At 36.7% G+C, this 14350-nt stretch overlaps 1 protein-coding gene across 2 annotated transcripts; it reads right to left on the reverse strand.

Moving 5' to 3' along the window:
• Nucleotides 1-56: 56 nt before the first annotated feature.
• On the reverse strand, nt 57-13578 carry hpgd (15-hydroxyprostaglandin dehydrogenase). Of its 2 annotated transcripts, XM_048196704.1 has the most exons (7): nt 13440-13578; nt 13105-13228; nt 12445-12551; nt 9833-9929; nt 1905-1981; nt 1471-1634; nt 57-764 (listed from the first exon to the last, which is right to left on the reverse strand). In XM_048196704.1, exons 1-7 carry the CDS (start codon nt 13530-13532, stop codon nt 641-643), a joined length of 786 nt encoding a protein of 261 aa, XP_048052661.1. In that variant the 5' UTR covers nt 13533-13578; the 3' UTR covers nt 57-640. The 2 variants fall into 2 exon arrangements, with proteins under 2 accessions (XP_048052661.1, XP_048052662.1); XM_048196705.1 differs by lacking the exon at nt 57-764 and having other exon boundaries at nt 1476-1669.
• Nucleotides 13579-14350: the final 772 nt, after the last annotated feature.

Raw genomic sequence — 14350 nt, forward strand, 5'->3', positions numbered from 1 at the left:
TAAGGAATGGTTGGTTGAGCGCGATTGAGGTATGATAGCCACAAAAACAGTAACTGTATTATTAATAAATATTTTTATTTATTTTTTTTCCCCCTTTTTTTCTCAAAAGCAATTACTCACAGTTAAAGCAGTTATGTACAACTTAATGTTCAAGGGCATTACAAAAAAGGAAACGTGATGAAAGAGGCCTGCTCACCAGTATGCAATCCTTTACAAAACTGATAAATGATAAACAGGAAACAAAATCTATACCGTTCATTGGTAACACTTTATTTTAGGGTCTTTTAACTAGTTGATTATTGGAATGCATATTACTAAAATATTGGCTGTTTATTAAGCACATATTAATGCCTTATTCTGCATGACCTTATTCTACATTCTTTATTCTACCCAATACCTAAACTTAACAACTAATTTACTAACTATTAATAAGCAGTAAATTAGGAGTTTATTGAGGGAAAAGTCGTAGTTAATAGTTTATATGTGTTCCCTATACTAAAGTGTTACCCCTTTCTTATTTATTTCTTAACTGGACTATACCGCAAGGTGTGTGACATTCAACCACGTCTGCACTGGACTTCAATAAAATAAATGTTCTGGTGAGGAATGGAGAGGAGACTAAAAAGGACAAACATCACTCTCAAGCTGAAAGAGGCTCATAGGTGTGGAAGTGAATGCCTTTAGAACAGGTGATCTTCATCACGGCTCCGTTTAGGCTTTCATCTGTTATGATTCGCAGCATTCCTTCTGCAATCAGAGATGGTCTGTAGATATACACAGACAACAGCATTTTATTATTTTGTCTTGTAGGATTAAGTGAAAAAAAAAAAAAAAAAAAAATCAGCAAAGTGGAATTTTATCATACAAACACTCTGATTTAACAAAGCGATTCATTTTATCGCATTGTAAAGTCAGTCCATTGGCCTCAGACTTTTTTTTTTTGTTCTTGTCAACATACTGTAACTTCAAATAACAATGTGTCTACAGAGAGTTTTAGGAAGACATAACATTTTTTGGGGGGGGTTGGGGATTAAACATCCTCAGATACACCACCAACACCAAGAATAGTGCAAATGAGGCAAATTGCAGAGCCATGAAAAAAGTATCAGTTATGTAATACTGTAAGTGATTAGTTGGTGTGGAGGAGTTTGTTTTGGTTAAAATTTATATTTCAAAAATCCTGCAAGCACAACATGCGGTCTAATCCAGATTTAATCAATGGGTGGTGCAAAATGGAATGTCTAGATTTTCCAGTTAAGGCAGGTTTAAAGATTTAAAAGCATTTGACCCACTATTTATTTACTTGGAGCTGTAAAGGTCTGGAGAGGAAACAGATTTGTGCATTAGAACACAGTTGCTGTCTGCCCAAGCAAACTGTTTATTCAAAGAGACTGGATACAACAAACAAAGCAAAACTACTAAAACAGTGCCATACAGAAGAAACAGGTAGGTCAACTGAACTTGGCTTACTTAAGAACACCATACTTGTCCATCCTTTGCTTGAATTCATCTTTGTACTTGACAAACTTGCCCATTGTTTCTTCATGCTCCACACTCTGAAGTAGTTGGGTGTCCACGAAGGCCGGGCATAGCGTGTTGATCCTCACTCCATAATTGCCCTGTTCTGATGCGTCCTGCCGACAACAAAACGTGTCCAAACACGGTCAGCCTAAATTACACACACAGCGCAAAGAATGTGTCGTCACACATGAGGAAGAGATCCTATCTGTGAGCAAACACAAATACTCCCTCTTTGGGGAAAAGCTGGGCTTTTAAAACCCTGCTGGGTCAGCCGGTTTGGTTGTCAGGTGCTGGAATGTTTCAAATGTTGGGGAAAGGATTAACCTACGACTACAGTAAACTTTACATAGGGTAAACTGGTGATACAGGATTGATGTACTCACTGCTATAGCTCGGGAAAATCCAATCACCCCATGCTTTGTTGCTGTGTACACTGGCTGGTAAGGAGAATGGAGAAATGCTGGGAAGAAACAAAACCAACATTAATTCCAAAAAAAAACAAAAAAACATTTTGTCTTTATTTATTCACCTAATATTGTTCCAGACCTTGTATACTCAAATACCATGGGTATTTAAAACGTGTTTTAAAGGTGCCATCGAATTGAAAATTGAATTTACCTCGGCATAGTTGAATAACAAGAGTTCAGTACATGGAAATGACATACAGTGAGTCTCAAACTCCATTGTTTCCTCCTTCTTATATAAATCTCATTTGTTTAAAAGACCTCCGAAGAACAGGCGAATCTCAACATAACACCGACTGTTACGCAACAGTCGGGATCATTAATATGTATAACCCCAATATTTGCATATGCCAGCCCATGATTGAAGCATTACAATGGCAGATGGAGCAATAATAACTGACATGATCCATGATAACATTATATTTTTAGTGATATTTGTAAATTGTCTTTCTAAATGTTTTGTTAGCATGTTGCATGTACTGTTAAATGTGGCTAAAGTTACCATCGTTTATTACTGTATTCGCGGAGACAAGAGCCGTCGCTATTTTCATTAAACACTTGCAGTCTGTATAATTCATAAACACAACTTCATTCTTTATAAATCTCTCCAACAGTGTAGCATTAGCCGTTAGCCACGAAGCACTATCAAACTCGTTCAGAATCAAATGTAAACATCAAAATAAACACTGTACTTACGCGATTAGACATGCTGCATGACGAACACTTTGTAAAGATCCATTTTGAGGGTTATATTAGCTGTGTGAACTTTGTTTATGCAGTGATAGAGTCGAGAGCTCGGGAGGGGGCGGAGAGCGCGCGATTTAAAGGGGCCGCAGCATGAATCGGCGCATTTCTAATTATGCCTCAAAATAGGCAGTTAAAAAAATTAATTAAAAAAAAAATCTATGGGGTATTTTGAGCTGAAACTTCACAGACACATTCAGGGGACACCTTAGACTTAATCTTTACATCTTGTAAAAAAACGTTTGATGGCACCTTTAAAAAGGATACGATCCTCATCTACACAAGTATTTCAGAAATGATCGCCGTCTACACTACATGACCAAAAACGCACGTCACATGACCGTTCATGCACACTGGGTATGCACGTACAAGTGTAAACAGTTGCCTCTAGCGCATGTATGTACAGTAGCTGCAGTATTTAAAAAAAAATGCAGAGTTTAACTGCACAATGGCTGCTAAAAATGGCAACAAAGACAGCAAAGATTGCAGTTCAGTCTCCATGTTAGATGTTTACATCACAATTCAATTCAATTTCTATTCACTTGCTTTCCGAGGTTGAAACACTGATTGAGCTATTACACGAGACACGATATGGATTTCAGTAAGTTGTACTGTATCTTTTAACATACCTTCAGATGTTTATTCACGTTTATTTCGTACTGTATTAAAGCGGAGGAGAGGATCAGTTCACGTGCACTCCGTGCAGCCGTGATCTGTCACGCCACATTAAACAGCACCAAAATGGTATTTATTTTTTGAATCTCATAATAAGATGGACATCATTTAAAATCTGAGACTTTGCTTCATATCAAAAGTAACAAAGCAGAAAGATTGTTGCGATTTATTGGATGGGAGGTATGCTACATGTTCTGTTCATTCATCAAACAGACTAGACTAATCGATTCTTGGGATTTAAGAATCAGTATCGATTCGTAAAAATGAGAATCGATTAAAATCAAGAAATCAATATTTTTTACCCAGCCCTAGTTTGCATGGTCATCAAGGATACGCAAAGCGAACGTGGGCAGCCACGCCATCGTTTTCAAAAGTCTCTGTTTTTGTCTATTTACACTGAAATGCAACCCAGGCGTTTTCAAACTAAAATGGGCTTTGCAGCATTTTCGAAAGTCTCTGATTTCGAGGGTCAAAAGTAGTGTAAACGCCAGGCGTAACTGTAGCAAAAGTTATGTGTTTTAAAATGAAAATGCACTAGTGTAAACAGGGCCTTAAGCTCCAAAAATGGACCATAAAAGTAGCCTATATGACTTGAGCATTATACTGCAAGTCTTCTGCACCCATATGGTAGATTTGTGTGAGAAACAGGCCAAAATTTAAGTCACTTCAGAAGAAATCTTCCCATCCAGTGAACAGTTAACTGTGACCAAATCATTTCAGTGAACTGAACTTGAGAACCAGATCATTGAATTAATTATTTCACTGGATTGGTTCTTTTCGGCCCAAAATTTTGAGTTCAACTAATTGACAGCTCTCAAGTTACAGCTCATTGGAGGGGAAGACTGTCATGGAATAACAACTAATATTTCAGTATGTTCCTCATACATGTTCAGGAAATTTGGAAAACAGCACAAAAGTCATGAACTATTTTCATGGTGGTTTATTTTCGACATATTTGGAACAGAGACGGTCAGTGCTGTTTGACAACATTATCATTCCAGGTGACTGAATGAAAGGTTTTATAACCGGAGCTGAGATACTACAGTCTGTTATTTGAAAGCGCAAGGTTTTCATCTTATTGAGGCTGTAGTAAAAGGAAGCCTGTGAATGATTTCCAAGACCTTCGTCATGGAAAATGTTTGGATCTTCCAAGGCTGAGGATTTCGCCTTTAATTCAAGCATGTAAATCCTAATGGCTGTTGAGTCTGTGTAAACTAAAGCAGCTCTTTGGAAACATAAAGAGCTGAGGACATTTCCTACACTAATGCTTTAAACTTTATTTATGGACCAACATAAAAATACAACTTTCTGTGGAAAAGTCACCTGCATTTTCCCCTATACGATGAATATTATTATGAGTATTAATAACTACATATAACAATAAACATATACTTTATTTCATGTGGAAAGTTAATGGAGAAGTAAAATGGAACAATGTTTCCTGTTGAGGCTCTGTTATAATAAACAACATTTACAAGCCACATCAAACCAAAGCAGCCAAGGACGCCTGGGGCAAATAGCTGAGACAGTACATACAATTAAACAATTCTTGTGTGTTCTGGATGAACAAATCTAAACAGCATTAATGCACATCCAGAGAATAACCTGTTTTGCAAAAAAGAAGGCTCTGTTTCCCATTCTGGCTTTATTAACATCTGAGACAGTCCTCAAGATTTCTTGTCTGTAAACATGTTAATTAAGGGGTAAGATCAAGCAAATCAAACAATGAAGTCATCCTACAAAGACATGTTTCCATTCAGCATGGTTAAGTTACTTATTTCAGCTCTCGCACTTTATGCTCTAAAACCAGATGCATACATGTTTTATATGATTATTATATATTCCCCAGCAAGAGTAATGTGGTTTGAATTATAGAGATCTCTTCGAACATTGACAACATAGTATGGAAATTCACCACTCACACAGCTTAGCTGTAATATAAAATACTAAAATTACTTTTGTAGACCACTCCATGTGTCTGTTGTGTGGGATGGTTTGAGGATAAAACATAATTATATAATTCATATTATATTTATAATGTTCTATTTTTAGCTATATCAGGTCTGTTTAATTTATTGCATTTGCTACTTGTGGATGTGAAACTGGATCTGACACAACCCAGGGCAACCTAGTTCTTTTCCTAGTTCTCACATCAATAATGAGAACATGTTTCTAAGTTTCTGGTGAATAATTATTTGATATACTTTCAACATTAATACTGATTTAATGGTGTCATGATGAATAGGCCTATATTTTAACTTAGTCTTAAAGGGTTAGTTCACCCAAAAATGAACATTCTGTCATTTATTACTCACCCTTGTGTCATTCCACATGTTGAGGATAACCCAATGGAGTCACATGGATTACTTTAAGGATGTCAATCCTACCCCTTCTGGACCTTGAAAGTGGTAGTTGCATTGGATCTCTATGGGGGGACAGAGAGCTCTCAGACTTCATCAAAAAGATCTTAATTTGTGTTCCGAAGATGAACGGGTCTTACGGGTGTGGAATGACATAAGGGTGAGTAATAAATGACAGAATTTTCATTCTTGGGTGAACTATCCCTTTAACATTACTTTCTGATAAAAAGTAATGCAATTTAATGTGTGGTTAAACAGCAATGATATCAAGCTTCCAGCTTCGGAAGAGAAAATGAGTTGCCTGATAGTCACAAAGTGAGAGTTGTTCCACTCACAAAAAAAAGTATAATCACCTGTGTTACATTAGTTAAAGAAACCTGAGATTCAGTGAGGGAAATAAACTATCCTTTATTTCATCTCTCAGTGAAATGAAAAGGCTGTTTCAAATCCAAGGTCTAAAAACGTGTCTGGAGCATGTTGGGGGTTATAACAAGTTCACAGTCAGCCATGCAGTATTCATCATCCACCATGTACACACACATATACAAAATCATATTCATAACTTCAAAACATTGCCCAGAATCAGTTTATCTATGTCCAAACAACTCAATGGCACCACAACACAGGTATCTGATGACAGATGGATAGCCTTCCCTTTGTTGTCATAATAGTTATGCTGTTGATTTATGATTCTTTTGCCAAAAAGCTGGTGATATTTTTTAGTGGGAACTTGGATTTGCTTGTGCGAATAGTCAGAGATAGAGCACAGGGTTATACAATATTAAAGCAAGGAGTGTCCCAGTAATTTAATGTAAATGATTAGTGTGAGACAGATGTTGAAATGGCTGTTGAAATGGCTGTTGAAATGACTGTTGAAATGGCTGTTCCCAAAAAAGTTTTTGTATATTTTACACTGGCCCTTTGTTGATGTAGTGGTCTTGGACATAAAATAGCCCTATCATGTGATTTTACATTTTGTTTTGGGGTCTCCTACAATAGGTTCACATGCAACCCCCCCCCCCCCCCCCAAAAAAAAACACTTTAATTTGTTCATAATGTACATTGATGCATCACATTTTTTTCTCACAGTGTCTGAAATGGTTCAGTAAAAGATTCTGTCTCTTTAAACACCTCCTGCTCTGATTTGTCAGATGGCCCAGTCTGTTGTGATTTGTCTACCTCTTACAACACTTTTCAATAATGAAATGCCCATGACCATATCTGAATTACAGCTCCTCAGCTGTATGAAGGCTTCCTCAGCACTTGTATACACAAAGATAGTTCAAGCTCAAGTCATGAACATGATTCGACAACATGAACCAAACTCTTCCAGGCCTCAACTAACTGCAGTGTTTAAGGACGATTTAAAGTAGACATTATTCGTGGGAAGCAAATGAAAACCATAGGCTAGAATTACACAAATTTGTAACAAATAAACATAGGTTTGTGCAGGAAATAAGACTGGATTTACTGATAACTTGCTTCAGGCAGTTAGGAATTGGTTCTTTCTTTTGGGAGACAATAACTCCATTTATCATTCATTTGTTGTCTGAAACTTTGCAAACTTTTTACATTCATAAACAGCTATATAATAAACTACAGTGGTGATCAGAATTATTGGCACACTTGGTAAATATGATCAAAGATGACTGTAAAAATAAATCTGCATTGTTTATCCTTTTGATTTTTAATTCTTAAAATTAGCAAAAGTCTAACCTTTCATTGAAGAAAAAGAATTGAAAGTGGGGTGAAAGTCACATTATGAAATAAATGTTTATCTACAAAACACGTTGGCCACAATTATTGGCACCCTTTTGTTCAATCATTTTTGCAACCTCCTTTTGCCAAGAAAACAGCTCTGAGTCTTCACCTATAATGCCTGATGAGTTTGGAGAACACCTGACAAGAGATCAGAGACCATTCCTCCATGCAGAATCTCTCCAGATCCTTCAGATTCCAGCTCCATCTTCTTCTCTTCAGTTCACTCCACTCATTTTCTTTAGGGTTCATGTTGGAGGACTGGGATGGCCATGGCAGAAGCTTCATTTTGGGCTCAGTGACACATTTTTGTGTTGGTTTTGATGTTTGTTTTGGATCATTGTCCTAATGGAAGATCCAACCATGGCCCATTGTTGGATTTCTAGCAGAAGCGGTCAGGTTTTGAATTTTTATCTGTTGGTATTTGATAGAATCCATGATGCCATGTATCTGAACAAGATGTCCAGGACCTCCAGCAGAAAAATAGGCCCACAGCATTAAAGATCCAGCAGCATATTTAACCGTGGGCATGGGGTACTTTTTATCCATGTGTGCACCAAACCCATCTGGTGGGTTTGCTGCCAAAAAGCTCTTTTTTTAGTTTCATCTGACCATAGAAGCCGGTCCCATTTGAAGTTCCAATCATGTCTGACAACTTAATATACTGGAGATTGTTTCTGGATAAGAGCAGAGAATTTTTCTTGAAAACCTCCTGAATAACTTGTGGGGATGTAGGTGTTTGATAATTTTTTTAGGCTTTCTGAGACTCAAGACTCAACTAATCTCTGCAATTCTCCAGCTGTGATCCTTGGAGAGTCTTTGTCCACTCAAACTCGCCTCTTCACCGCGCATTAGGACGATTTAGACACATGTCCTCTTCCAGGCAGATTTGTAACATCTTTAGTTGATTGGAACTTCTTAATTATTGCCCTGATGGTGGAAATGGGGATTTTCAATGCTTTAGCTATTTTCTTACAGCCACTTTCTATATTGTGAAGCTCAGCAATCTTTTGCTGCACATCAGAACTATAATCTTTGGTATTACTCATTGTGATGAATGATTAAGGGAATTTGGCCTTTGTGTTTCCTCATATTTGTACTCCTGTGGAACAGGAAGTCATGGCTGGACAATTTCATGTTTATGATCACCCCGGTGTGCTAAAAAAATTTAAATATGAATGGGAATATACTTCAGAGATATTTTACTCAGAAATATTCTAGGGGTGCCAATAATTGTGGCCAACGTGTTTTGAAGAAAAACATTTATTTCACAATGTGATCCCCCCCCCCCCCCCCCCCCCCACACACACACTTTCAATTCTTTTCCTTCAATGAAAGGTTAGATTTTTGCTAATTTTATTAATTAAAGATCAAAAGGATAAACAATGCAGATTTATTTGTATAGTCATCTTTGATCATATTTACCAAGGGTGCCAATAATTCTGATCACCACTGTATGTTAAAGGTAATATCCGAAAAAGCATAATGGGGCACTTTAATGTTGACACCTGGGGTAGATGTATTAGGTATGTTTATCAAATGCTGCCGCATCACATGAAAACTTTGTGTTTGTCCTTTGTTATTTTATCTTATTTTATTTTCAAACTGTATATCAACAAAAAGATCATTCTTGGGTTCAATCTCAGGTAGTGTTGTAGGTTAAAGTGACTACATAGCGGCATACTGCTATTGTTTTTTGCTTTATGCTTTCATGTTGTCTTTTTCATATTATGTGTTTTCATGTAAAACTACATTCTTGGAAAAAAGGTGTGCCCGAATTACCTGTTATGCTAAAGGTTCTGACTCGTTTGCATCTTAATCATCAAGCAAGTAATTTATCTGTAATCATCAGTAAATGCACAATATCTGTTATGTAATTTATTACTTAGGTGTAATTGTGCTTGTGTAATTTTTTTTCAAAAGTAGGTACAAAACCTTTGCAACTAGACAGGACAAAACAAATATCTGCTTTACTGTGTGTTACGTTCAGGAGAAGACACACAAACAGCGATTTGGCAGAAAGCTCACTGAAACTTCAGCAGCACAGAATACGGTAAACCAGATTGGCATGCACACAAGTATGATTTCACAACAGTATTACGACAACAGATAACAATGAAGAACTGGTTAACAACCACAACACTGTGAGCACACATTTGACTCATTCTATAGTTTGCTAATGACCATAAAATCACTGTTATGTAATCTTTTTATGCACAACACTCTGTGCAGACTATTCTGAACTTTTAAGCTGACTTTTTCAAAACAAGCACATATGTAAGACACATGATGAAGTTATCAGTAGCTTACCTGCCATAGATGAGACGTTGATGATAACCCCTCCTTCCTTTCCATACTCTTTACTCATGTGTTCTAGTGCTAAATATGTCCCCTTTATGACGGATGTCTGAGGGAGAAAACAATTATGGCGTTATGGCGTTACGTGATTTAATTACAACATAAATGTAACTGGGGACAGAAGCCTAATAAACTTAATAAAATATGATGTCTATCATTGAAGGTGGGGTAAGCCATATTTCAAAAACACTGTTTGGAAGTTAACGGACCAACACCAACAACAAACTTGTAGCCAATCAGCATGGCGGTCGAGGAGGCAGAACGAGCAAGAGGGAGATTTGAAGAAAGACTGCAGAATGAGAGATGAGACATAATACAAAAGAGAGTTTAAAAGAATATCACTGGAATGAAGGTTTATGACTGGGCAAGCTCTTTAGAACCCGCAATAATATTAGAAAAGATTTCCAGCGCTGGAGAGAGCTAAGCGGGAAGGCCTGAAAACAGACGTGGAGGCTGCTTTGATTCCGCTTCACATGTAAGTAACTCTGGGTTTGAGTGTCATTTATTGTTGGAGCTGCTGTGCTGTTGGCGACTAACAACAAACTCTTGTTTGTATTTACTCTTGTGTACTGTATGTTCATTTTTTTTTTTTTTTGTGCTTCCTTGTCATTTGTTCATCATCTGCGCTTTATTTATCGTGAAGTATTATTTTGCTGCGCATCAGCTGTGATAAACAGACATCCACTCTTGCATTGCGTGTGTAACAGTGGCCAGCTAGTGAGAGTTGTGCAGGTAAAACACTACACACTGACGACCACTAGATATCTGTCATTGTTAATGCACTTGCCTCGCCTGCAGCGATCGGGCTTCGATTGACTCGGAGCAGGGTGGTTAGGATTGAAAGGTGCGTTTTGGAGGCAGAGCAATGAAGAGAAGGGTGTGTTTGTTTGGGTTGGTTTCAAGAAGAGCCGTTTAGATCTGCTCTGATGGAAAACAAAGTTGAGTTAATCCTGGTGGTTCCAGGAAGATTTGTCTGCAAATTTTGTCTGCCTGACAAATATTCTGATTGAAAGTCCCTGACTCAGATAGGGGTATTCTCTGCTTTTATTGTTATTATTATTATTTTTTTTAATTTCTTACGCATTCCATTTTTATTTTTATGTATTTGTTTCCTTTTTACGTAAAGCATTTTGAATTACCATTGTGTATGAAAGGTGCTATATAAATAGCCGTCTAGCCTTGCCTTGCCTTGCTAAAGTCTGATTTCGTGGTGGCTGTGCTTTAAAATTAAATTATTATAATTGTAATTCAAGTAAGGAGTTTGAAAGTCTGACAGTAATCCGTGTTGTGTACTATTAGTTAACCCTGATTGGTTTAAATGTTTGAAAATGATTCACAGTTGTAATTAAAAAGTAATTAATAAGTAATCAAATGTAACCAGTTACATTGCTAGAGACACCCAGGTGAATAGGGTAAAAAAATTAACTAATAGATATCACCATACTTCCCCAGCTGGTTGATTACATTAAAAATTGCAAACATTTTTTGTATTACAAGTTTTCTAAAATGTTATGTTTAAATATTCAAATGAGACGTTATCTAATTAAATATGTGCTAATTTGCATACATTTCTAGAACAAAAATCTGAATATTGGATGAAGTCAGGTTCAAAATTCTTGTTTATTTTTTTGGACATATTAAATTAAAAGGTTTTTACAGAGGGAATTTTGGATATCTCCTTTTATCACTCCATAAGTCAGAAAATACTATCAGCAGCCAGAAAAATATTAATTTTCACCATTTTTTTTAGGAATAAAATGTTGTATAAAATACGGCAAATTATATATCAACAAATCCCTCTGTAAAAACCTTCAGAATATAGAATAAAACTGTAAAGTTTGGTGTATGTAAGTTCTGCTGAAGTGGAGATTTCTGACTCAGAGCAAGAGAAAATACTCATTTTGAGAAAACGGCCTTTAAAGATATTTACTGTAATTGAAATCTATAGACGCAAATAGATAAAGTGCTATAAAACATACACTTAAAAGTGTATTTTGGATGTTTTCTTTCCACCAGTCTGAAAAAAACACTTTATGAAAAGCCAAAAAGTGCAAAATCTCAAAATTGACAGGTGCCTGAAAAAACAGTAAAGATACACTACTTATTATGTTTTAAATATGGTAACTTGTAATCTGTAACCTATTACATTTCTAAAGTAACCTTTCCAACACACATAGTGAACAGATGTTTTTTTAGGAGAGTGAGATTATGTTGAAATTGCCCTGCTATTATGAACTAATTACACATTATATTACTGCATCATATCCATTATGAAATCAGAGCATGAGCATGAATAATTTTAAAGATCTGTAGATTATTTCACTTCACGTGGGCTACTATTGTGAAATCTGTTGGACTAGAAACAGGGGGTGGAGTATTTTTAGTGAATTTGCACCTCCTTTCCTGAAGTGTGGTTGAATGTTGTGCCCTAAGGCACAAAACGTGATCCACACGTATCTGTGTAAATCATGAGATGTGTTCAATTAAATGAGGTTGAGAGGAAATGCAACAGTTTGGCATGAAGTTTTTTTTTTGTTGGATTTTAAGAATGATTTTTAACTCACCAAATTTACTTCAATGGTCTTTTCCCAGTTCTTCTCATTGTTGATTCCAGCATTATTGATGACAATATCCAGCCGTCCAAACCTCTCTACTGTGTTTTGAAAGGCATCTGAAGCAAGAAAACACAGCAGTGTTTTCACAACTTTATAAAAAAAATCAATATCATACAGTACAGTACAAAGTACAAAAGTGGCTATCAAAGCCAAATGAGCAGTCCAAGGTAGGCAGCTCACTAGGTTTTAAAATACAGCCAGCATGTGCCCTCGCCCGACTCGCAGCTGCAGCATTCCACAAAGAAACACTTAATTAAACTCTATAGTAATTGTGTTGTTAAAAACAAGTCTAACAGGAATGAACAATCTCCTCACCACCTACCCATAAACTCTTGGAGAAATAATAGCAAAAGTCAAAACATTTGATTGTGTTAAAACTTCAAAAAAACCTATAACATTCCTCAGTGAAGCCTTTAGGCACTATGGATGTCTAGTATGACCTAATTAACTTCCCAAACAATGAGACTCTGTTCAGGAATAAGATGCGCTGCACATACAGGTGCGCAAATGAGAAGTGGATAATTGTTTCGTTTAAGAAAACAACTTAAACCGCAGAAAAGATGATAAATGCCCTTTAAGTAAAAGCATAAGTAAAAAGTACGATTTTACCTTTAAGTTTCCCTCCGTCCGTTACGTCACACTGGATAAAAACACAGTTATCCTCTCCAAACTGGCCATCTAGATCACTTTTACATTCCTCTCCCACAGACTGGTTCAGGTCTACCAGTGCAACCTGAATTGTCAAAAAGAAAGTAAATTATTAACGTAACGCCAAAACAAGTAAAATAATTAAAGCCACAACATGATGTATGATGAAATGGGGAAAAAATCGCCACAAAACAGACAACTAATATAAGTTTGCAAAAGTTTTCCCAACAGTTCAATGGCTACATCCGCGTTAAAAATGTCCATTTTAAAAAGTAAGAGCTTTGACAAAGCGAAACCTTCGCCCCATTCCCCAGGAGATCTTCCACCACGGCTCTTCCGATGCCTTGCGCGCCGCCGGTGACCAGAGCCACTTTCCCGTGGAGACTCATGCTGCTCACCGCCGGGCGCACCGCGCACTGCTTTATGTAGGCGTACAGTCAGAAGGGGGCGTGTTGATGAGTACTACTACAGTAAACACAGACGGCCAGGTGTCGTTTTACAAACTATCATTTACACCCAAAAGATGATTACTAACAATTTTGTGAGTTAGTTCGTTAAAGCCCTCGGCAGCAGTCGAATACAGGTACACACACGTACAGTGAGAAAATGAACGCACTTAAATGAACAATAGACAAAGGATGCTTTTACAAACATCTTTATTTTTCAGTCTTTCTCAGAGGGCGCTTCAGTAAACCTAAAAAAAGAACTTTACACTTTACATTACAGTGTTAAAACTGTTTTGTGCGGTATTTTTTAGGTTTATAACTGTTAACTTATAGCTATATTTATATGTAATGTCTATAACACGGACACTGTAAATTAAAGTGTGACCATAAGTAGCCTATTTATAGATGTACACGGAAGAACATGGGCATCTCACCTGTAACCAACTCTCTTTTGATAGCAGCGAGAACAATTTGACTGACAGGTCAGATTCACATTTAAAAAATGCAGTACAACAGACTTGAGTTCATGCATAACATTTAATACATTAATTTGTACAAAATAAATTACAACATCTCTTGCATTATACTGTAAATAGCTTTGTAAATAGCTTCCTTTATCCATTTCATGATGAATGTGTGTGCCATTTAATGCTGATGTCAGATGGTGTTCAAAACACATCACTGCTCTATTTACTCTTAGGAATGTGTGAGACTAGATATGCTTTGATCATTTGTATGGCACAGTTTTCCAGCAGATTACT

This window comes from Megalobrama amblycephala, linkage group LG7 (genome assembly GCF_018812025.1).
Source record: "Megalobrama amblycephala isolate DHTTF-2021 linkage group LG7, ASM1881202v1, whole genome shotgun sequence".
NCBI lineage: Eukaryota > Metazoa > Chordata > Actinopteri > Cypriniformes > Xenocyprididae > Megalobrama > Megalobrama amblycephala.